The sequence below is a fragment of the Bos mutus genome, chromosome 10, assembly GCF_027580195.1.
Source record: "Bos mutus isolate GX-2022 chromosome 10, NWIPB_WYAK_1.1, whole genome shotgun sequence".
In the NCBI taxonomy this organism is placed as follows: Eukaryota; Metazoa; Chordata; class Mammalia; order Artiodactyla; family Bovidae; genus Bos; species Bos mutus.
In genome coordinates this window covers 72,491,354-72,515,437 of record NC_091626.1, presented here as the reverse complement: position 1 = coordinate 72,515,437, position 24,084 = coordinate 72,491,354, and the positions used below count along the sequence as shown (strand labels likewise).

Below are 24,084 nucleotides of genomic sequence, written 5' to 3'. Positions count from 1 at the left end.
TCTTAGTTTGAGGTCTATATATGCAAAATGTGTGTGTGTGCATTATTCTAGGAAGAGCCACACTTTTAATCACTTACTTGTAGGAGTTCCTGATCCACCCCCTAACCAAAGAGGGTAAGAAGTGGTGCTTTTAGAGACCAAGCCCTGGCCCAGATGGCCAGGTCAAATAGCCAGCTCCCAATACTGGCTACACATTAAAGTCACCTGTGAGGCCCTTGGACAACACAGAGGCTCAGGCCCTACATCCAGTACAGTGACTTGGAGTATAAGTGTGAAGCACTTCAAGAATCTCTGTTCAGGGACTTCCCTGGTGGTCAGTGTTTAAGACTCCATGGTCCCAATGCAGGGGGTCTAGGTTCAGTCCCTGGTCAGGGAACTAAGATCCTGAGTGCTGCAACTAAGACCCACTGCAGCCAAATAAATAAATAAACAAAAAGAATCTCAGTTTAAAAGCTCGTCAGGTGGCTTCTGAAGCACAAGCAGGTTTGGGAGACTTCAACATTTTCTTTCTTAAAAGCAAAAACAGTCTGAAACGGTATAGCAAAATGTTAAAATTTTATAAAGTTGGGTGAGTTAATAATAGATATTTGTTGTATTCTGTATACATTTCCATATGCTTAAAGTAGAATTTGAAGAGTAGCAGAGAAAGTCCTGGTAAGGTTTGTGGAAGATCAGTATAGATTTCAGGGGCTAAGTGGTTTTTCTTCACTGGTATATTAGATATCTACAGGATTATGGTTGACTTTTTAATTGTTGGTTTTTTGCTTCTCTATTGTCTTTAATAAATTTTCTGTAGTGAAATAATGCTACTTTTATTATAAGAAAAAATGAAAAAGAAAGTTATTTACAAAATATATAAATGCCATGTAGCTTTCAAGAGGCCCACTATGAAATATTGTAGTCTGTGGGAGGGGGTTTGATGCTGTTAGATGTTTGACTGCCACAGTATCTCTGAAAGTTCTTTCGGAGAGTTGTGTGTAGGACTAGCTGTCTCTGAAAGGCACACATGACCGTTGCTGAGAGCTTGGACTTTGAACTGAGGAAGCCTTCCCAAAATAGGACATGTTGCAAGACATGTGGTTTGCTCCTTTCCTGAATATGTTCAAAAGAGGAGTGACTCATTGAGATCTGTTTTGTGATCTTGGGAATAAGTAATATAATGCATATGACAAGCCACAGAAAGATATTTTGGGCGATCCCTTTGATCAGGCTTCAATGACACTTGAATTGGTCATATTCTAGGGCAGCTTCTCCATCCGCACAGCCAAGATACAGCAGCACGTGTGTGAAACCATCATCCGCATCTTCAAAAGACACGGTATGTCCTCTTTTAAAAACATGGGCCTTCTCAAAAGACATTTTGTTTCCTCTTCAGAAAGTCATGTTAATGGACTTGGGTGCAGCCATGCTTTACTTTCAAATTCAGTTACACTCACTTGACACCCATGACGTTTAAGCTTATTTTTATAATTCAACTTGTGGAGGGGAAACAGATTTGAGTATTATAACCTCGCTGGTAAAATACAGTTGGTTTGTGGAGTCAGAAATGTGACTAGGGAATTTCCTGGCAGTCCAGTGATTAGGACTGAGTGCCTTCACTGCCATGGGCCTGGGTTCGATCCCTGGTCAGGGAACTAAGATTCCGCAAGCTGTGTGGTGCAGCCAAAAAAAAAAAAAAAGGAAATGTGACTAAATTAACAAACCTAACCTTAGATGAGCTTTCCATTAGTAAACTTAGAGAATTGAAGATAAAGTGATTTCAGTAGTCCCGGTGGCAGATTCTTAACTGTCACGTTTGTGTTTGTTTTAATTTGTGTCTGGAAAGCATGAGAAACAGTGACCAGTTATTCTTTCTCATTTGGTGTAGGAGCTGTCCAGTTGTGTACCCCACTGCTGCTTCCCCGAAACAGACAAATATATGAGCACAACGAAGCTGCCTTATTCATGGACCACAGCGGGATGCTGGTGATGCTGCCTTTCGACCTGCGGGTGAGGCTGGGAGGCTTTGCTGACAGTGTGGGTGCCATGCCTGGTCCCAGGGCTGGTATCATATTAAAGGAACACCCCCACCAATCATTCTTGCCCCCAGGCTTATTTTCTTAATGTCACCTCTAGGAAACATAATCTTAAGAGAGTTATCAGGGTGACAGCATCATGGTAAACCTTTGACCGTGTGTGCATCCACCTTAGTGCTTACGTAGAAGCAGGTGCCACGTGTGCACGTCAGTGTTGAGCTCCTCCAGGTGATCATAGCAGGCTAACTTGGCCAACCCAGACATTTCCCATACGCTAATGTCCAGAACAGTTGAATTCTTATAACAGCAAGTGTCCCTGCTAAGTGTGTGTGCTGAAGTCTGCTCATGCTTGCTTTCTTATCCCCAGGGTTCCCTTTGACAGCAGCACGCTTACTGGTTGATCACTCACATGGTGCTGGCTGCTAACAAGCCCATCTGTACTGTAAATGCATGTGACAGACAAGAGGTTAATATTCCTCTTGTACAGAAAGCACTTAGAAGTAGAGAGATGAGTAAAGGCTATAACCAGGCAGTTCTCTGAAGAGAAGATACATGGGGATAATAATCTTCTCACAGATATTCAACCTCACTAATAAGGAAACACAAAGCAAAGGTATCTGAACTTCACCTCTCAGACTGGCAAAAATCTTTAATGCCCACAGATGACTAGAGTTTAGGAAAATAGGTACTTTAATATATTGCTGATGAGAATGTAAGTTGCTGAACCTTTAGAAAAGTAATCTGAACATATTTAATGAAGTAAATGCATATACTACACCCTTTGAGCTAGCAATCCCACTTTGAGGGATTTATTTAAAGAAATAACACATTGGTATACAAATATTAAAAAGACATCCATTTCCAATTTATCATGGTGGTCAAAAACTGAAAACTGCTACTGCATCAGTAGCAAAATGGCTGAATAATTTATTATGGAATATTAAAGAGGTAAAATATCAAAATGCATATATATTTAGATAGATCCATATCTATATTTGATCTGTAGGAATATCCATGGTATCCTATTAGCTGGAAAAAAAAGTATGTTTCAAAAGAACTGTAATATGATTCTTTCAGGGGAGGTTGTGATTTCCTCAGTTCTGTCTCTCCGCAGCAAAAATTTGAAGTGATGGATGGACCAGTGTTACAGCTCCATGTTACAGCTCAGTTTATGTCGGGAGAGTGTGTAATTTCCTTGGTTCTGTCTCACCACAGCAAAAATTTGAAGTGATGGACAGATCAGTGTTACAGCTTGGTGTTACAGCTCAGTTTTATTTGGCAAGGAAAGGAAAATACACCCTCAAGGCATGAGGGCGGGTGGACCCAAAAGACACAAAGAGAAGAGAAGCCAGAGGCTCAATTTTGGCTCCTCTCTTTATATGTTTTTTCTCCTCCCCCTGAGCCTGCCCTATGTAAACTGGGCTAGCCAGGAGGGCTGTTTGTTTCACCTGAGGTTCTCACTCCAGTCCTCAGACCTTCCTTTGTTCTATTTTCACGGGCTTTTCCCTTCTTTGTGTTTTAGCCACTTCATTCTGGACTCCTTTTTCCTAATCTAACTACCTAACAATTCCTTATGGCAGAAAGTGAAGAACTAAAGAGCCTCTTGATGAAAGTGAAAGAGCAGAGTGAAAAAGTTGTCTTAAAGCTCTACATGCAGAAAACTAAGATCATGGCATCCAGTCCCATCACTTCATGGCAAATAGATGGGGAAACAGTGGCTGAGTTTATTTTTCTGGGCTCCAGAATCACTGCAGATGGTGATTGCAGCCATGAAATTAAAAGATGCTTACTCCTTGGAAGGAAAGTTATGACCAACCTAGACAGCATATTAAAAAGCAGAGACATTACTTTGCCAGTACAGGTCCGTCTAGTCAAGGCTATGGTTTTTCCAGTGGTCATGTATGGATGTGAGAGTTGGACTATAAAGAAAGCTGAACGCCGAAGAATTGATGCTTTTGAACTGTGGTGTTGGAGAAGACTCTTGAGAGTCCCTTGGACTGCAAGGAGATCCAACCAGTCCATCCTAAAGGAGATCAGTCCTGGGTGTTCATTGGAAGGACTGATGTTGAAGCTGAAACTCCAATACTTTGGCCACCTGTGAAGAGCTGAGTAATTTGAAAAGACCCTGATGCTGGGAAAGATTGAGGGCAGGAGGAGAAGGGGATGACAGAGTAGATGGTTGGGTGGCATCACCGACTCAATGGACATGGGTTTGAGTGGACTCCAGGAGTCGGTGATGGACAGGGAGGCCTGGCATGCTGCGGTTCATGGGGTCACAGAGTCAGACACAACTGAGCAACTGAACTGAACTGAATTGAACAATTCCATTTTTATTATACAGAGAAAGAAAAAGTTTAAAAAAAAAAAAAAAAACAGCTGAGCATGTGCACAAAGATGGGTATTTGAATGCACCTGGTATGTTTGAGATATATATAGTGCTCCCACATTCGTGTGAATAATGACACATATCAGCTTGTTTGTATCCCCAGACTGAAGTGTCAAAAACTTGAACTTTTGACTGTATTTTTCTGGAGGGAGGTCTGGAATCAGGACATTGTCTTTCTTTCATATCTGTGTTTTGCAGCATATTGCAAGAACATGTTTTGCTTTTATGGTTCAAGAGGAAATTCCTTCTATGCCCTTGGATTTAGTTTTTCTTTTGCAGTAAGTTAGGTGGTTTGGGATTATTTTGAGTGAGAGGTGAGTAGGTAGCATATCAGATTTGGGCTCTGCAATGGCAACCCACTCCAGTACTCTTGCCTGGAAAATCCCATGGACAGAGGAGCCTGGTAGACTGCAGTCCATGGGGTCGCTAAGAGTCGGGCACGACTGAGCAACTTCACTTTCACTTTTCACTTTGATGCATTAGAGAAGGAAATGGCAACCCACTCCAGTATTCTTGCCTGAAGAATCCCAGGGGCAGAGGAGCCTAGTGGGCTGCCATCTATGAGGTCGCACAGAGTCAGACAGGACATGACTGAAGAGACTTAGCAGCAGCAGCAGAGAAAGTACAGAGGGCAAACATTTACATAACTATACTTAAAACTGGCTCCTTATTGTCTAGACATTAGGGCACTAAAATGCAGATTGTTAAACATAAGCTTTCTTTCTGTGAGCAAATATATTAAATCCCTCCAAATAAAAAATAATTGCCCTTTCAGAATTTGACCTATTAGTTAATGATACCACGTCAGATCTCTTGAAGCAATCTGGTAATGGTTTTATAAGCTGTGGTGATTATTACTGGGTGGTTACTAAGAATTTCCTCTGTAAGATCTATGAGAAAGTCAGGAAATTTGTAAGAGGTAATACCCATTTTGACTGCAGTATTATGTGACACTTAAAAAAAAATTCACAGGTCATCATATAACTTGCACAGAATAAAATTTGGCAGAGTATATTTTACTAAAAGTGATTTTTTTCTCAAACTTAAGAACCTAAGAAATGCCACAGCGAATAAGGTTGGTGTTACATCCAGCAGTGAGATAAGCTGCTGACTGACCAACTCAGAAACATTCCAAGGAGTGTGAGTGACGAGCATTGCACAGCTTTGTGAACATTCTCAAAACCACTGAATTGTAAACTTTAAAAGGGTGAACTCTATGGTATGTGACTTAAAACTCAAAGGTTAAAAAAACAAAAGGAGTAGTGGTTGGCACCTCTTGATACTGACCTTTGAAACTTTATTTTTCAGGTTCCTTTTGCAAGATATGTGGCGAGAAATAATATATTGAATTTAAAGCGGTAAGAAAAAATGGGGGTTCATTTGGTGCACGTGGGGAAGAAACCCAAAAAGAGTATTTCATCTACAGTGATCGTTACACAGTCAAGTATTTGGAGTTTAAAGTACTGAGCTTGGAAAATGGTCACAAAGCCCAGCGCCAGTACCCCTTTCTATGATCAAGACTGGCATCCTCCTGTTTGTAGGAATGTTGCATTTGGGTGGCAGCCTGAGACTCCCAGTCTTTTCTCTGCCTTCTAAATGTCCCCAAGCCACTTGACCAAGTACTTTCACAAATGGTTGCTTGGAAAAACATCTGGCTGTTCTTGATCACAGATGGCCCCTTTTAAAATTTAATCAAAAGGACAAGTGGCCAGTGGTCTCTGTGTGAAAACTGCCTGCACAGGTAACTGAATAAAAACAGCTTGTGGAGAAGTGGAGGAAACCCAGCAGGAGTGCTGAACCTCCAGGCACTTACCACTGGGGAAAGGTTTTCGTTCACATACCACAGGGGCAAACACCAAGATCTGCATAAATTGGAGCGATGTTGTTGTCAGCAAGGCACCTGACTTTGCAGCTCCTTTCCTGAACAAAGTCAAAGCTCTTTACATGCCTTTATTCTCAATTCCAAGTAAACAGTTACTAATCATAAAGTGTGGGCATCACTGTGTAGAAAGCAAACACTCATGATAAAATTATTTTTCTGTGTTATTTCATGTCTATTTCAGACTTAAAAAAATAAATAAACCCCATTGCTTAATAGTGGCAACACTGGGAATTGGAACCTAGATACAAAGCATGACTATTCTGGGCAAATCTATCTTTACGTTCTCTTAATCATACCACTAATTGATTTTTCCATATTATTTCTTTTATTCAACAATCTCTTATACATATGTAATTCCAGCAAGCAATGACCTTAGAAATGCGGGCTTCTCTCTGCAGATATTGCATAGAACGTGTGTTCAGACCTCGAAAATTAGACCGATTTCATCCCAAAGAACTTCTGGAGTGTGCATTTGATATTGTTACCTCTACTACCAACAGCTCGCTGCCCACCGCTGAAATCATCTACACCATCTACGAAATCATCCAGGAGTTTCCAGCACTTCAGGTTCCTTCCCATACCCTAACATCCCAAGGTTATCCCACTAGACAGAGTCCTTCACCAGATTCCATGGGACCACAGAACTGCTCCTCAGATAGTGCTGGCCATGAATCACATTGTTACTCAAGCCCCTGGGAAAGTTTGATGTAGCTTTTGAGACAGTCTCATGCTCTTACCTCCGCCTAGAAAGAAATGAATTTGTTTTTGTTTCTTTGGTTGGGGGGAAGCTGTAGTTTCTCCATGCATTCCAAAATTTGAGGAATTCAGCTAAGAATCCTAGGATACTTTGAGCATGTTGGGAACCCTCAGCTCCCTCCTACGCCCAGGCTCTTTTTCAAAAAATATGTACTAATTATCTTATTGCTTTAGATTACATGGAATGCATTCTCTCTCTTTTTTTTAATCAAAGTGTAGTTGATTTGCAACAGTTTTTAATTTTTAAAATTTTTAGCCACACTGCATGGCATATGGGACCTTAGTTCCCCAACCAGGGATCAAACCCATGCCCCCACCATTAGAAGCCCAGAGTCTTAACCACTGGACTACCAGGGACGTCCCCGCCCAGACTCTTAACAACTGGCCTCACTTTGTGTGGTCTCTGTGGACTCCCAGCCAGTGGAGTGCACTGTGCGCTCAGTGGTTGCTCTCCTTGGCCTTCCCTCCCCATCCCCGCTACACGCCCCTCTTACCCTCTCCACAGTGACCTCCCATCAGTCACTGTGCACCCCTGTCCAGATAGACCTCTCTACCCAGCTGCAGTGGGGGCCCGGGAGCCTGCCTGCAACCTCCCTGATTGGCCAGCCACCTTTTCTTCTCAGCTCTCACAGCACGTGAGACGAGAACCCACGTGCTAGTTGCCAGCTGTTTCCTCCAGGCAGAGATGCTCCTTCAGGGCCACTGTCTGTGCAGCCCACTGCACCTGGCTCAGTGCACAGCTCACCGCCCTGTGAATGCTCCTGACTGTGTGCTTATACTCCACCAGCTGGGCGTATAGGTCAGTTAGTACTGACCCAGGTCTTCTCCCACTTTGAAATCTGTGTCACCTTGCTCAGGGTTTTGAACGTAGCTGGAGATGAAAGTATTTCTGATGTGTACGATAAAGATTAAATTATTAATATATTATACTCTGACCACAACAGTGTAAGAAGAATATATATATGAAAAAGTAAACTAAAAGGCAATATGCTAGAATTCATTCCTTCCATTGTGTCAGTTTGGTAAATTGGGGATAAGATTCTAGATTTCGTCAGGTGCCTGTGTTGCTTTTATAATGAAAATAATAATTTCTCTGTCCTAGGAAAGAAATTACAGTATTTACTTGAACCATACCATGTTACTGAAAGCAATACTCTTACACTGTGGGATCCCAGAAGATAAACTCAGCCAAGTCTATGTTATTCTGTATGATGCTGTGGTAAGCACTTAATTCCTTTGAGTTGATATTGAAGGATAATAATAATAGCTTGAGAATTTTCTTAGTCATGTAACCATAAAACTGAATTGGGAATTTTATCTCCTTCCCCTCTTTGCTCTAAGGTAAAAGAAGCAATGGCTCTGATTCTACCAGCAGTTTTGTTTTTGTTTTTCCATCAGTAGTTAACAAGTATTGGTTGAGCTTTTGTTCTGTTCTAAGCCTTGTGCTACTAGTCACTAGTAGCACACCTCCATGGTGTGTTTGCAAGGGTAACTTCTGAAGATTGAATTATCATATTTAATTTATAAGATAATAAACTTCTTCACTCACTTGCTTCTTAAGGCAAAAGCCTCACTAAGTAATTGGTCCTGATACTTGCCTGTAATAAGTTTAAAAATAGTCAGCCTTTACTAAGCATGCACTGTGCTCAGAATATATGTGCCAAGCATTGTTCTAAACCCTTTATGAAGATTAACTTGCCTAAGTTAATCTCACAAGCACTGTTATTGTCCTTTAGAGAGACCAAGAAAGGGAGTATTAGTTTTGATAGTAAAAGACTTATGTCCTGCCCTTAATTCTTCCAGCCTGTCTGAGCTTATCAGTGAAGTCATTTATAGACTGGGGGAGACTGGTTTAGACTTCTCTTGGGGCCTCGTTTATCACCTCATTTATGTGAGACTGGGGCAGCATCACCTCCCATTGCCCTTCCGAATTCAGCCACATCGTTGTATTTATTACCTTCCGGTATTTGTGCAAAGCCTGAAGGGAGGACAGTGAAGATCTTAATTATTACGGTGCTGGGGTGAAGGTGAATCCTTCCTTATCTTTTCTAATTTCTTTTCATTTTAAATATTATTTTTATAATAAATAAGAACATCAAGAAGATACAGTCACTAGCAGTGCCAGACAGCCTATGATTAAGACAGGATAAGCTGGGGAAGTTCGTAATGGTTGACTGGTTTTTGTACACTAAAAAGCTCAACCAGCTTTTATTTCATCTGCCTGGGACACATCAAGGGTCCTAACTGTAGTGTTTGCTTCTTTACGTTTCTTTTCTCCTCCCAAAGTGCTGCTGCTGTTTGACAGGGACAGATAGAACAGAGTGTCAGTGAGAGGCTGGCAGAAAGCCCAGGGATGGTGCAGAGGCTTCCCATCACTCTTGTTCATATTCTGTAGGCTGCCTGGCAGCATGGGGTGGCACTCGGAGCCTGTCCACACGTGACTTTCATTAGGGGATATGGATCAGTTGACTCTAGCATAAGCACCCCTGGGTAAGCCTCTCTTCCTCTGGGTCACCTCACCATTCAGCAAGTACAGCTCTCCCCTTGTTAATTCTTTTATGTCAGGAATTGTTGTTCAGTCGCTCAGTCGTGTCCAACTCTTTGCGACCCCATGGACTACAATACACCAGGCTTCCCTGTCCTTCACTATCTCCCAAAGTTTGCTCAGACTCATGTCCATTGAGTCAGTGATGCCGTCCAACCATCTCATCCTCTTTGCCCCCTCTTCTCTTGCCGTCAATCTTTCCCACATTTTAAAGCAATGTTAGTTATATAGCTCATATGAATTGTGGAGGGAAAAAGTCTTTTAATCAGTTAATCCATTTTTCATGATGAGGAGCAGTTTGTCCAAAATGAAGGCTACACCTGTCAGAATTACCCTGGAAACTGTATCTTGTTCTCATTGTTACCTTCTTCTCCATTAGACAGAAAAGCTGACGAGGAGAGAAGTGGAAGCTAAATTTTGTAATCTATCCTTGTCGTCAAGTAGTGTAAGTATCTTTCAATGGTGTGATTACAGCTCTCTCTGTAACGCTGTGATTCCAGAAAACGCCAAATTCTCACTGCAGTCAGGCAGCGGCGCTTCCCGCCACCTCAGACAGTTTTTCCCTCAAGTAGGTGCCATGGCAACATCTGGAATTAGGGGAAGAGAAATCAGGGCCATGATCAAAGAATGCGTCTCCATGCTGTTTTCCTGACACCATATCCTTCTCTTCACACTCCTCGCCAAGGCTGTGCTCAGTGGAGCCTCCTGCCAAGCATACCTCAGGCTGCTCGGCCTCTGTGGAAGTAGATTCTTCAGGATCGTTTGCGACCCAGAGCTCCACCTCACAGGCCTCCCCCACCTCCTGGTCTTCCAGCACCTCAGAGCTGCATTATAGCTCTGGCTTTTCTGGGGAATTACCTACTCCTAAAATCTCACTGGCAGTGAGGAAAATCTCACCGGGTAAATAGGTTCGTCCTTTCTCTCTTCAAGCATGAGATTGGACCCAGATCTTTGCCAGTCACCCTGACCTAACTGAGTCCCTGAAAAGAAAAAGACAACAGGGATTTCTGGTACGCTGGCCAGGCGGAGTTACTCAGATTCTAGGACACCTACCACGTGTCAGGCACAGTGCTAGGGATGCAAAGAGATGTCAGTGGAAGAGTCCACAGACTGCTTTCAACTTCTTCTTTCATACTGGCCTTTAAAAGCCATGAGGGGATTCATCCAGTATGTGTCTACCCTCAGCTCACAACTTTCACGGGGTGTCACAGTTTAAAGAACTCACTCATATATTAATAGTTTGCAGGTTGGGAAAGTAAACCAGATACATAGCGCTAGGAACTCTGGAAATTAGACCAGATTACATTTTAAATGTTAACTATTATAGGAGGTATTAATAATTACAGAGTGACTCAATGGCATAATAAATATTCTAGTACAAAGGACAGTACTTATGCAATACCCTAGATATGTACACAGCACATAGCCATGTGCAGAAATAGTCCCGTATGTAAATGACACAAAGAATCTGTCCAAGAAACTGCCCAGTTCAGTGACTCCTTAAAAGGGTTCAAGCCTAAAAGGTTCTCTGAACTAATATCACATTTCAAAATACTTCACGCTTGCACAAGATAGCCATATTGGTTGCTAAAATGTCAGCTTCTTTGCTTTTTGCTGAATTTCTATCCATTAGTCATGTGATGTGCATGTATGCTCAGTCGCTTCAGTCGTGTCCGACTCTGCAAGCCCATGGACCCTAGCCCACCAGGCTCCTCTGTCCATGGGATTTTCCAGGCAAGAGTACTGGAGTGTCTTGCTGTGCCCTCCTCCAGGGGATCTTCCAACCCAGGGATTGAACCTGTGCCTCTTACGTGCCTTCATTAGCAGGTGGATTCTTTACTGCTAGTGCCACCTGAGAAACCCAGTCATTTGATATTAAGCATTAATTCAAAGTTGTGTGTTTGATTAGTGCAAAATGGAAAAATTAGTATCTAATATAGGCATTGGTGGGCTTTCTAGGTGGCTCAGTGGTAAAGAACCCATGTGCCAACACAGGAAACATAAGAGATACGGGTTCAGTCCCTAAGTCAGGAAGATCCCCTGGAGGAGGGCATGGTCACCCACTCCAGTATTGCCTAAAGAATTCCCATGGACAGAGGAGCCTGATGGGCTATAGGGTTGCAAAAAGTCGGACATAACTGAAGTGACTTAACATGCATAGGCATTTGGTACTCTCTTATTTTAAAAGGAAACCCTAAGAGTATTAGAAGAGGGAGTAGAAATACTGCAGGTAAGTTTCAAATATCTGGCCCAGTCTTCATAGTTTACAGATGAGGCACCTAAAGCCCAAAGAGATGCGTGACTTATCCCAGGTTACATGGAGTTAGTTGGTGATAGGTTGAGTACCAGAATCTGGGGGTGTAAATTCTGATGCTTCTGGTAGTTAATTAATGGGGTGGTGGTGGTGGTTTAGTCACTAAGTCGTGTCTGCCTCCTGTGACCCCATGGACTGGGGCCTGCCAGGCTCCTCTGTCCATGGGATTCTCCAGGCAAGAACACTGAAGAGGGTTGCCATTTCCTTCTCCAATTAATGGGATAATGTTTAAAAAAAATTTATTAAGAAAAAAATAAAATCAAAGACATAAAATTTTTTAATGTTATCTTTAAGATACTAAAGAAATTATTAACACTTTGGGATTTTTTAAAAATACAAGTGATTTATGATTATGGAACTACCTTAAGTTTCATTCATAAGTCTTCATTCAGCTCTTCAATTCCATGTACCTGTTTATAGATGAACCAGGTTCTATCTGCCTATAGTCTCAAAGTAGCTATAGTTTTGCCTCTTAGTTTCCACGTTAGCCCCTGGAGTCTTTTTTTCTGGTTTTATGATCATAGTTACTTCCTCTTTAACTGCACTGGGCCAGGGCCTGTGCCTGGTCCACAGATAGATCACTGCTTGCTGCCCCCTCCTGGCGAAGACGACGAGTACAACTGCGGAGAGCTGGGATCTGGGCTAAGGTCTGAGCCGGAAGAGAAGGCAGCAGGGGCTGCCTGTAGGAGGTGGTATCCAAACTGCATCTCAAGTCTACAAGTAGGAATTATTCAAGGGAGGACAGGGAATTCCCATCCTAACTCAGTGTAGTGTTAGAACGAGTCAGACTTTGCCTTCCTGACCCTCGTTGACGTGCCTGTAGCCATGGAATTTCACGAGCATGAGGTAGGCAAAGAGGAACAATACTGGCCTGAAAATATATATAATGGAGGCTCTGCTAGTGTCAGGGTCTGCTCTGCTGGGGTGAGCATTCACTGTGTGTAGGACTAAAAATGAACTGTGAGTAGGGACCTAGAGCACTTCTTCGAGGTGCCTTAGAGTTGTTGGAAAACAATAATCCTTAGTGGGGACTGTGGAAAAGACTAAAATTAGCCTTGACCACAAAATCTACCCTTTTGGAGGTGCAAAAGCTCTGCCACTCCCCCCTGTGTTTAGGAAACATGCAGCAAAGTGAGTCTTTCTTGCCATGGATTTTGGAAGCTAACTGCCTCCTTGCTTTCCAGCTGTGTCGACTCTACAAATTTATTGAGCAGAAGGGAGAGCTGCAAGATCTAACCCCAACCATAAATTCATTAATAAAACAGAAAACAGGTGTTGCCCAGTTGGTGAAGTACGGCTTAAAAGATCTGGAGGAGGTCGTTGGACTGTTGAAGAAATTTGGCATAAAGTTACAGGTTTGGCAATTGTTTGATTCTGGCAGCGCCAATTTGTAGCATTAATAATAGCACAAGGAGGAAATGGGTTTTATTTTATTAATGCTAGTTTAGTGTTTTATTTTTCCAGTAGAACGCTGCTTTCCACATTTTGGAACATTTGACACCTAGTAATAATTTTGGCTTATATCAGAATTTCTTTGCGAGCATCACAATTCCTGTTGTGTGGAAATTCTTACTATGTCAGCCTCAAGAGAGGTGGTTATTCTTGAAGAGAACAGAGCTCCTCTTACTTGGTAGGCTATAGTCCAACAGATTGTGTACCAAATATTTTGTTTATACTAAATAGATTGTTCTGATGTTCATGATGGAAAATGGGGTCTTCAGCATTGCACACTCTTTAAATCTCGAGCCCTTGACACATCCGTGTGGCATTTCCCTTGGCAGGTCCTGATCAATCTGGGCTTGGTTTACAAGGTGCAGCAGCACAGCGGAATCATCTTCCAGTTTGTGGCATTCATCAGACGGAGGCAAAGGGCTATATCTGAAATCCTCGCAGCTGGTGGTAGATACGACCTGCTGGTGAGGGCATTTCTTCCTCAGCTTGTTATTGTAATATTTACTTATTTGGCTGCACCGGGTCTTAGCTGCCACACGTGGGAGCTTTGATCTTCGTTGTGGCATGCAAACTTAGTTGTGGTGTATGGAATCTAGTTCCCAAACCAGGGATCGAACTCAGACCCTGTGCCTTGGCAGCACTGAATCTTAGCCACTGGACCACCAGGGAAGAAATTTTTTGAAACTACAGAAAAATTGAATCACTGGTATTATTGAACACCTATATGTATTTCAACTAGGAATAGAAATGTCTTATGAAATGCCTTTGTACTATTTTTAACTTTTGTGTAAATAGCTAATAGGTTTACAGGATATTGCAAAGATAGTACAGAGAGGTCTTGTGTACTTTTTATCCAGTTTCTTCCAATGGTTAAAGCTGGTATAACCATAATAAAATACCAAACCCAGGACACGGACCTCCACATACTGTATGTGTCTAATTCTGGGCTATTTTTATCACATGTGTAGATTCCTGTAATTACCACCACAGTTGAGATACAGTGGAATATATTAATAGAACTGTAACTCCTTTATGTCCTTTACCCCATGCCCTATATATGATTGTCTTAAATATTTCCTCAGTAGACACTGAGGTCCACATTAGACAGTGTTGTGCTTTTTGCTTCCAGTGTCAAACTCTGAAAAACTCAAGAAAAGAAGCAAGTTTACTGTATTTACCCATCTGATGAGAAATCTGGGTTATTTGAATTATTTTTCGCCTATATGAAAGATGACTCTCGATGCTTTTAAGATTTTTTTTGTTTTTTGGTTTTAGTTTGAAGTTCAGTTACGTGTCTTGGAAGGACTTTCTTTGGATTTGTCCTGTTATTTGATTTTTCCCAGCTTCTTGAATCTATAGGTTTGTCTTTTGCTAATGAGCCTCCTCCCAAGCGCCAGCAGGCCTCAGAGAAGGTTCAGTGGGGAGCCAGGACTTCCATATCTGCCTCAGGGTAGTACGCCCCCCATCAGCAGAGTCAGTGGAGGCCAGGGTCCCTGACTTCCACCCTCACCCAAGCAGTAACAAGGCCCTCCTCCCCTCTGGGGTGTGCCAGAGGAAGCTGAATGGGAAGCTGGAACTTTGACCACTATCCAGCATAGTATGAGGCATTATTTTTTCCACAATTTTTTCAGCTTTACTTTCTTTTTTCTCTCTTTCTAGAACTCTGGTAACACAAATTTACATCTTTTGTTATGCTCCTATGGTTCTGGGACATCTTTCTTTACAGTCTCTTTTCTCTGTTGTTTAGTGATTTTATCTTCAGTTTCTCTGATTGTTTTTCCTGTTATCTCCATTTATGCTGTTGGGCCCATCCAGTGAGTTTTTTGTCTCCCACTTCTTTGCTGAGACTTTACCTTCTTTTATTTGTTTCAAGCCCATTTATGATTCCTATTGTAGCATTTTTATGCTAGTTGCCTTAAAATCTTTGTCTGATAATTCTCACATCTGTTTCATTTTGTTGGTGTCTGTCGATTTGCCTTTCCTCATTCACTTTGAGATCCTGGCTCTTGTTACGATGCCTGATTTTCAGTTGTATCCTGGACATTTTGAGTCTTACGTGACTAGACTCTAGAACTTACCTAGACCTTCCAGTTTAGGCCTCCTCTGACACTGCATAGTGGAGGCAGGGTGGAGGAGGCAGGGCCCCTTCCTGCTGTCAGTGGGAGTGAAGATCAGGTTCCTCGCTCGGCCTCCTTCTACACCCCCAGGGTGGGAGGGGTGCTGTGTTACTGCTTCCCACAGGCCTCCACTGATATGTAGTGGAGGGTTGGGGGGTGGGGGAGTTGGCAGGTGGCCTTGTTACTGCTGGAAAGTGGTGAAAGTTCCAGCTTCCATTCAGCGTCCTCTGGCACCACCCAAGAGGGGAGAGGTACCTTGTTACCACTTGGGTGGGGTGGAAGCTGGGGATCCTGGTCTCCACTGACACCACTAGGGGAAGCGTTACTCCCAGACAGGAAAGTCCCGGCTCCCCTCAGTGTTCTCAGCTACCACCCTCCTGGGACTTGGTGGGGCCTCTCTGGGTAAGGGGGAATGTCTTGACCCCACTCGGCCATCATGAGTGGGAGTGTCTGTGCTGCTTCTGTGACACTTGGCCAACCAGAGCCAGTATTGTCTACAGATTTTTTATCTTGCTGGGTTGCCCCTTTCTTGATTTTTTTGACCAGAGAGATCAGATTTTCTTTGGGGCTTTTTTGTTTGTTCTTCTTGGCATTTCTGGGATGACAGTTTCTCCAGCACTCAGACCTGGGTACAAGAGGCAAAAACCAAACCCAGGGAACTCACCACATGTGGTTCCTCGGACCCCATGGTCCCTGGTCAGCCTGCCATCTTCTCTCCACTCTCAGAGTCGTCTTATGTTTGCTTTATCTGTAGTGTTCAGGGGTTTTAGCTGTACTTAGAGGAACAGGGAGAAGTATATCTACCCATCTTGGTCCAGAACCTATGTATCCAACTTTAAATTATCTAGTAACATAAAGTAAGTAAAAAGAAAAAGGTGGCATTAATTTTAATAATGTATTTTATTTAATACAATATATCTAAAATAATATGTAAGCATGTAATCAAAATTTTTTTAATTATTAAGGAGCTATTTACATTTTTTCTAAGTCTTCACAGTTAGCATTTGTTTAACCCAGTATACCCAAATACTATTTCAACATGTAATCAAGTATCTAAAAATTATTAAGAAGCTATTTCACATTCTTTTCCATTCTGAGTCTTTGCAACCAGCGTGTTTTACATATACAGCAAACGTCAGTTCGGATTAGACATTTCACATGCTCAAGCCCCATGTGGCTAGTGGCTGCCAAATTGAACAGTGCAGAGCTCGGTGCAGCATTCATTAACATTTCCTGAATCTGCAGGTATGCTTGCTTCTCTCTCTTGCTACACACACACACACGCACACACACACTCTTACACACTTTATTTTGTTGAACCCTTTGATAAGTTGCTATTAGAGTGCATGCCCCCAAATCATCGCTTTTCCTATCATCACACTTTCTTCTCCATTTCATAACCAGAGCTGCCTGTCTCTCCCCAGATTCCCCAGTTTAGAGGACCACAGGCTCTGGGGCCAGTTCCTACTGCCATCGGGGTCAGCATAGCCATAGACAAGATAACCACTGCTGTCCTCAACATGGAAGAGCCTGTAAGTACCAGCTCTGCTTTCTAGCATGCTCTGAGATGGCTCTCCTTTTGCAGTCATTCACATGGAGCCCCAGATGTAGTAGCTATAGACTGAGGTTTAGGGAGACTGTCTTTGCTGTGAGGGGCAAGCCTAAATCTTGGTGTCGATACTTAGCCTCTGCTTTCTACCTGGGGGACCTTAGTCCAGTAGCCAGACTCTCCTTACTGGAATATGCTATGTAAATGTGAGAGATTACACTTGTTAACAGACTCATATCAAAGCCTTCTGATCATAATTCTACAAAGAAATGGTTTTTTCCTCTGTGTTTCAGGCAAGATTAGTTTTTCCAGAGAAAAAGAATATCTTCCTAATGACTTAGAAATAATTTCAAGTCCTTTATTTTAAAAGACTAATATAAAAATTTTCTGACTGTGTCATTTTTTTTACCATGTCATTTTGAAGCAAAGACTTGTGCATTTATGTTGCTGTACGTGATTTTAAGGTGCCTGTTTCCATATGAGTGCTGCCTGCATGGTCCCACCTACATGCCCGGAATCTCCCTCCTCTAAATGTAATCAATGTTTCTGATCCAGGTTACAGTAAGCTCTTGTGACCTCCTGGTTGTAAGTGTTGGTCAGATGTCCATGTCCAGGGCCATCAACCTAACCCAGAAACTCTGGTCAGCTGGAATCACAGCAGAAATCATGTATGACTGGTCACAGGTAAGGAGACAAAAAGCGCCTGTAAGTGGAGGGCGCCTAGTCATGGCTTCAACAGCAAATCAGCATCTATGGCTTTAGTTTCTGCCAAACTATCTCTATGATTTCATTTGCTTCCTGTAGGAGTTTCTGATTGTTGGAGTAACAAATTACCAAACTAAATGGTTTAAAACAACACTTATTTATTATCTTACACTTCTGGAATTCAGAAGCCTGAAATCAGTTTCACTGGGCTAAAATCATGGTATCTGGTGAGGCTGGTTCCTTCTGAAGGCTTTAGGAGGAGAATCCACTTCCTTGCCTTTTCTAGCGCCTAGAAGCCTCCTGCATGCCTGCTTGTGGTCCTTTCCTCCCCGTCTTCAGACTCAGTAGGGTAGCATCTTCTTTCCTCTGCACTACATTTCTGTCCTTCCATCTCGAATTAACCCTCCTGTCCCTTTTTACCAGGACTGTTGTGATTATGCTGGGCCCATCCTGATAACCCAGGATAATCTCCCCATCTCAAGAATCAATCTGCAAAATCCCTTTTACCATATAAGATACCATAGTCACAGGTTCCCAGGGGTGAGGATGTGGACATCTTTGCAGGGCCATCATCCAGCCTAGCACACTTCCCAGAGGCATTCTGTGTCTAGTTTTTAGCTTTGTCTCCTTAGGCCTCTCACTGCTGGCCTAACTCCTGCTCTGGGGGTGGAGATGAGAAGAATGGCGCCACCGAGCACCTGGCCTACCCGTTAGAGTGGGGGGCCTTCAGATGGCTGACTTCTCTGCAAGCAGATCACAGAAGGGGCTGCATTACCAGGTGGTCCTCCAAGCTGTACACACATTCACCCTCACTCATGGTGCCCCAGAGCATGAAGAGACGCCTAGGGAACAGAACCCTACCCTTCCACATGTTTATTCCACATTACCTGCCAGCAGCTGCTGCTGGCCATTTTTGTGTGTATTATATAAAAATTCACGTCAGAAGTATGCTGAGCAATAAATTATAATCCTTTAACAGAGCAATATCCTATTCCATTTACTTGTTTCATAAATTGTTCGAGAAGTGTTCTGTCTTAAAGTAAAATTATAAGCTCAGTAATGGTGATTTCAGCCCAGCACAGGGGTGTCCCCTGCAGGCTTCTCTGTTCTGATGCTTCTTTGCTTTACGCTTCAGTTCTGCTTTTCACCTTCTACTGTTTCTTTTGTTGCCTTTGTTTTCCCCAAAGGCCTTTTCCATGTGTGTGTGTGTGTGTGTGTGTGTGTATTAATATTTAGCAACAATCAAGATGTGAAGCTTTGAAAACCTCTCAGTATGTCCTGACCACACTGAGTGATATGGCCCCTTAGAACAATAGTGAAAGCACAGAAAACAAAAGAAATCTTATTCCTCCTTTGAATTCTATACTCTTCTTGCTTAGTATTTATTTATATAAACCATAAGAGCAACATGTTTAGTTATTCACTTTGAGAACACACTGACCATAGTGTTTTCGTTCTCCTTAACTACGTGAAGCTGTTCCAAGTGCTTTGTGTCTATTTGTTCCAGTCCCAAGAGGAATTACAAGAGTACTGCAGACATCATGAAATCACCTACGTGGCCCTTGTCTCGGATAAAGAAGGAAGCCACGTCAAGGTAAAGACCAGAGGAAATCTTTCACAATTCAACAATCAGATTTCCCAAACTGTATTAACCATGGAACGCCCAACCTTCCCACTGAGGTCCTGGCCTTGGCCATGGGTGGAAACCCATTATTTCATTCTCCTTTTGAATTGCTAGGCCTGTGTTTTGGAGAAAGTGTATGAAATAAGGAAGAGAGAATCTGAATTTGAACACTTTTCTTTGAACTTAAAATTACAAAGCTATGACTAGGTTTTTTCTCTACTATTTTCCTCCTTGTTCCCTTTCTCCATCTAAGGAGATAAAAATAATAACTATTGCTAATACTCCTGGCAGACATATCTCTACTTAACTTCCTAACCAATTTTACTATGTTGTATTTAACCAAAAAGGTTCATAAATAGATTACCTCATAACCTTTATTTCTATTTTTAAAGGGAGAAAAATCAATATATTTTCCCTGTTTTTTCCTTTTAATGTCTTTGTCTGGTTTTGATAGCAGAGGGATTTCGGCTTCATAAATGAGTTGGATCCTCTGTTCTCTGGATAATGTTGTTGTAGAATTGGTATTATTTCATTCTTAAATATTTGCTAAAATTCACCAGTAAAAATACTGGGACCTAGATACAGGGCTATCAGATTGCCTCATTCTCCTTGAGTTTTGGTAGTTTATATTCCATTTCACCTAAGTATTCAAATATTCCTCTTACTATCTGCAGGATCTATAGTAATATTCCCTTTCATTCCTGATATGGTAATTTATATCTCCCCCCACCCCCGCTCTTTTTTCCTGATCACCCTAGCTAGAGGTTTATCAATTTTGTCTTCAGAAAGCCAGCTTTTTATGTCATTGATTTTTCTATTTTTTGTTCATTTGTGTTCTATTTTATTGATTTCTTTCTTCATTCTGCTAAATTTGGATTTAGAGACAGTCATTAGTTGAGGTTTGCTTTTCTTATCCACTCTTTGACATTCCCTGCCTTTTATTGAAATGGTTAAATAATTTATATGTTATGCAGTTATTGAAATGGGCTTAAATCTACCATTTTACTATTTGTTTTGTTTGTTCCATCTGTTCCTTTTTCTCCCATTTTTTATTCTCTTTTCATGCTTTGTTTTTAGATCAAATAGTTTTTGTTCCATTTTATCTCTATCACTGGTTTACTGACTATAACTCTTATTTTTAGTGGTATTTTTTAATGACTTCTCTAGGGTTTGTAGTATACAACTTGCACATTCTGCCTTCAGAAACTACTGTATGCCTTCACATGTAGTATAAGAACCTTACAACCAAATACTTGCATGCTATTGCTGCCAGTCTGTTTTCTAAATATGTTACTAACTTCATAATACATTGTATTTTGGTTTTAATTAATCAATTACCTTTTACAGAGGTTTTTGAAATAAAGAGGGAATGTCCTTTATAGGGCTTCCTCTATAGCTAAGCAGTAAAAAAATTCACCTGCAATGCAGGAGATGTGGGTTCAGTCTCTAGGTCAGGAAGATTCCCTGGAGGAGGAAATAGCAGCCCACTCCAGTACTCTTGCCTGGAAAACCCATGGACCAAGGAGCCTGGGAGGCTATAGTTCATAGGTCACAAAGAGTCAGACATGACTGAGCACGCGTGCGCGTCCTTTATATTTACCCATATATTTACCATTCCTGGAACTGTTTATTCCTTTGTGTTCAGCCAGACAGTATTCTGATTTATTTTCCTTCTGCCTGAAGAATTTCTTATTTCTGATTAGTGCAGGTCTGCAAGTGATGAATTCTCTCAACTGTTCCTAGTCTGAGAAAGTCTTCACTTCACCTTCATTTTTGAGGGATATTTTTGCTGGATATATGATTCATGGTTTATGTTTTCCTTTTGCTCTTGGAACATTGTCTTGTCTTCTGACCTGATAGTTTCTGTTTAAAAGTCTGCTTTGATCCTGTCTGTAATTTATCTTTTTATCTTCTGGCACCTTTTTAAGATTTTCCTCTGTCACTAGTTTTCTGCAATTTGAATATGATGTGCTTTGGTGTCATGCTTTATGTTCTAATGGTTGGTATTCACAGAGCTTCTTTGAACTGTAGACTTACAGTTTCATAAAGTTTGGAAATTATTTAGACATTATTTCCTCAAATGTTTTTCTGTCCCTTTTCCTTCTGGGACTCTGATTACAGAAGGTTAATCATTTGATACTGTCCCACAGCTCATTGGGAGAAGGCAATGGCAACCCACTCCAGTCCTCTTGCCTGGAAAATCCCATGGACGGAGGAGTCTGGAGGGGCTGCAGTCCGTGGGGTCGCTAAGAGTCGGACACGACTGAGCATCTTCACTTTCACTTTTCACTTTCATGCATTGGAGAAGAAAATGGCAACCCACTCCAGTGTTCTTGCCTGGAGAATCCCAGGGATGGGGGAGCTTGGTGGGCTGCCATCTATGGGGTCGCACAGAGTCAGACACAACTGAAGTGATTTAGCAGCAGCAGCAGCCACGACTGAAGCGACTTAGCAGCAGCAGCAGCACAGCTCATTGAGGCTGTTCTTTTGTGGGTTTTGATTGCTTTTTCTCTCTGTATGTGCTTTATTCTGGATCATTCACTGATCTTTTCTGCAATATCTTATCTGCTATTAATCCCATCCAGTGCATTTCCTATTTCAGGTATTGAAGTTTTTTCATCTGTGTAAGTTATATTTGTGTCATTTTTTAAAAATGTCTTCCATTTCTTCCCTCATCATAGTTCTTATTTCCTTTATATTCTTTATAATAGTCATTTTTAATTCCATCATCTTGACATTTTGGTCTGAATTTCTCCTGGTTATGAATCATATTTTCCTTCCTCTTTTTATGCCTATTAACTTGTGAGTAGTTATTAGACATTATGAAGTTTACATTTTTTTGAACTGTGTTTTATTATGTCCCCCCGCCACCACCCCCCCACCCCTGCTTTTTTTGTTGTTGTTCTGCACAGCTTTCAGGATCTTAGTTCCTGAATGGGGATTGAACCCCGGGCTACAGCAGTGAAAGCTCCCAATCCTAACCTCTAGACAGCCAGGGAATTACCCTTATGTTCCTTTACACACCGCTGGACTTTGTTCAGGGATGTAAATATCCTTGACTTTTGCTTCATCCTTTCCAGCCTTTAAGTTTTGTTAGGACAGCCTTTAGTCTAGATCTAATTTAGCCCTACTCCTAAGGCAATGTCCTTTGGAGAATTCTGCCTTAGGTTCCATGTATTATGAGGACTGTCCACTCTGTAAGAACAAGAACTATTCCCATCCCTGTGGATTTCAGGAATTATTATGCCTACTCATTTCTGCTGGTTGTTTCCCCAGCCTTGGATAGTTCCCTCTCTCCCATGCACAGATCAGTTCTCTGCCAAAGATGAGTGCACTTCTATGCAGAGCTTCAGAAATCTTTCTTTCTCTGGGTGTAACTCTCTCCTCTTCAGTCCTCTGCCCCACAGTTTCTAGGCATCCTGGCCTACCTAAGCTCTAGTCTGTCTCCCCAGCTCAGCAAGACTCCTGGCCTCTGGTTTGGCTCCTTCTCCCTGCACTGCAGTCTCAGACTTCCTCAGCACAGTTATCTGGGGCACTCAAAGACTCACTTCATTCCCCTCCTCTCAGGATAACAGTCCTCCACTGCTTGTTGTCCAGTCTCTGAAAAACAGTATTTATATATTTTGTCTGGTTTTCTAGTCATTTAAAGCAGGAAGGTAGTTCTTAACAATAGTTAATTCTTCATGGGAATGTTTGTAGTCTCCACTGCCTGCCTGCTTGATAAGTCACAAAATCATAAATGACCCTAGTCCTACTGATCACACCTCTTCCAGAGCAGTGACTGCTCCTGTAATATTACCAAGACATGACTGACTAGCCTCTGCTGGATAATTACAGCATCATAACCCACTGCTATAATGATGAGCAAATTTTAAAATCTTGAATCAAAATCTGCTTCCCCAAATTTACATTCATTGGTCCTAGTTCTGCCTCTAGAATGGTCAAAATAACAAGTCTAATTCTTCCTCTTTTTCTTAACTACCTTCACATGAATTTTAGGAGACCACTGCCATGCAGTGGACCACTTTAAGTGTCCTCTTTCCTGGTTTAAACATTCCAGTTACTTAAGCCATTCCTCATAAAGTGATTTTCCAAATCCTTCACCTCCTAGTTAACCTCCTCTAGACACATTTAACTTTGTCAGTGTCTGTCCTTAAATGTGATACTAGAATTCTACAAGTGCTCTAAGCATATTCTGACTAAACAAGAAGGGTCTGTAAACTCCTTCAATCCAGATAACATATTTCTCCTAATACAGCCTATAAGTAAACTAACTTTATCTACCATGTAGTTCTTTTGGTCGTCTTGAATTCATCATCAGCTGAAACCCATTGGCCTTCCCACAGTTGTCACCATATCTGACCAGTCTTCTGCAGTGAGGGCTTGATGATAGGACCTCATATTTGTCTCTGTTAAATGTGATCTTGTTCACTTCAGTACATTGTTCCAGCTCATCCAGCTCTTTTGACTCTTCTGCCTCTGTTAGTGGCAGCATATATATAAATACATGTATATTTATAAATATAAAACAGCAACATCTTTATATTTGAAGGGCAAAACGTCACTATGTTCACCCATTCAGCAAGTGCATGTTAAGCATTCACAGTGTGGAAGGGATTGAATTTAGGGCCATGAGGGATCCAGGGACATATAAGCCACAGGTCCTGCTGTCAAGGATCCTATAATCTGGTGGAGAACAGAAGACATTCATGCATGATTATGAGCTAGAAAATGCTCAA

General features: G+C 41.8%; 1 protein-coding gene across 2 annotated transcripts in view; it reads left to right on the top strand.

The window, feature by feature from the left end:
* The window catches only part of EIF2AK4 (eukaryotic translation initiation factor 2 alpha kinase 4), a 97,903-nt gene that overhangs the window by 64,542 nt on the left and 9,277 nt on the right, over positions 1-24,084 (top strand). The window contains exons 22-32 of one of the 2 annotated variants that reach the window (XM_005888933.2): positions 1,243-1,318; positions 1,868-1,989; positions 5,710-5,759; positions 6,682-6,850; positions 8,142-8,258; positions 9,964-10,029; positions 13,083-13,253; positions 13,680-13,814; positions 16,892-16,999; positions 17,572-17,700; positions 19,229-19,315. In XM_005888933.2, coding sequence (XP_005888995.1) covers positions 1,243-1,318; positions 1,868-1,989; positions 5,710-5,759; positions 6,682-6,850; positions 8,142-8,258; positions 9,964-10,029; positions 13,083-13,253; positions 13,680-13,814; positions 16,892-16,999; positions 17,572-17,700; positions 19,229-19,315 — 1,230 coding nt within the window. Of the gene's footprint in view, positions 1-1,242; positions 1,319-1,867; positions 1,990-5,709; positions 5,760-6,681; positions 6,851-8,141; positions 8,259-9,963; positions 10,030-13,082; positions 13,254-13,679; positions 13,815-16,891; positions 17,000-17,571; positions 17,701-19,195; positions 19,316-24,084 lie in introns of both variants that reach the window. The other variant, XM_070378246.1, reaches the window with a different exon arrangement.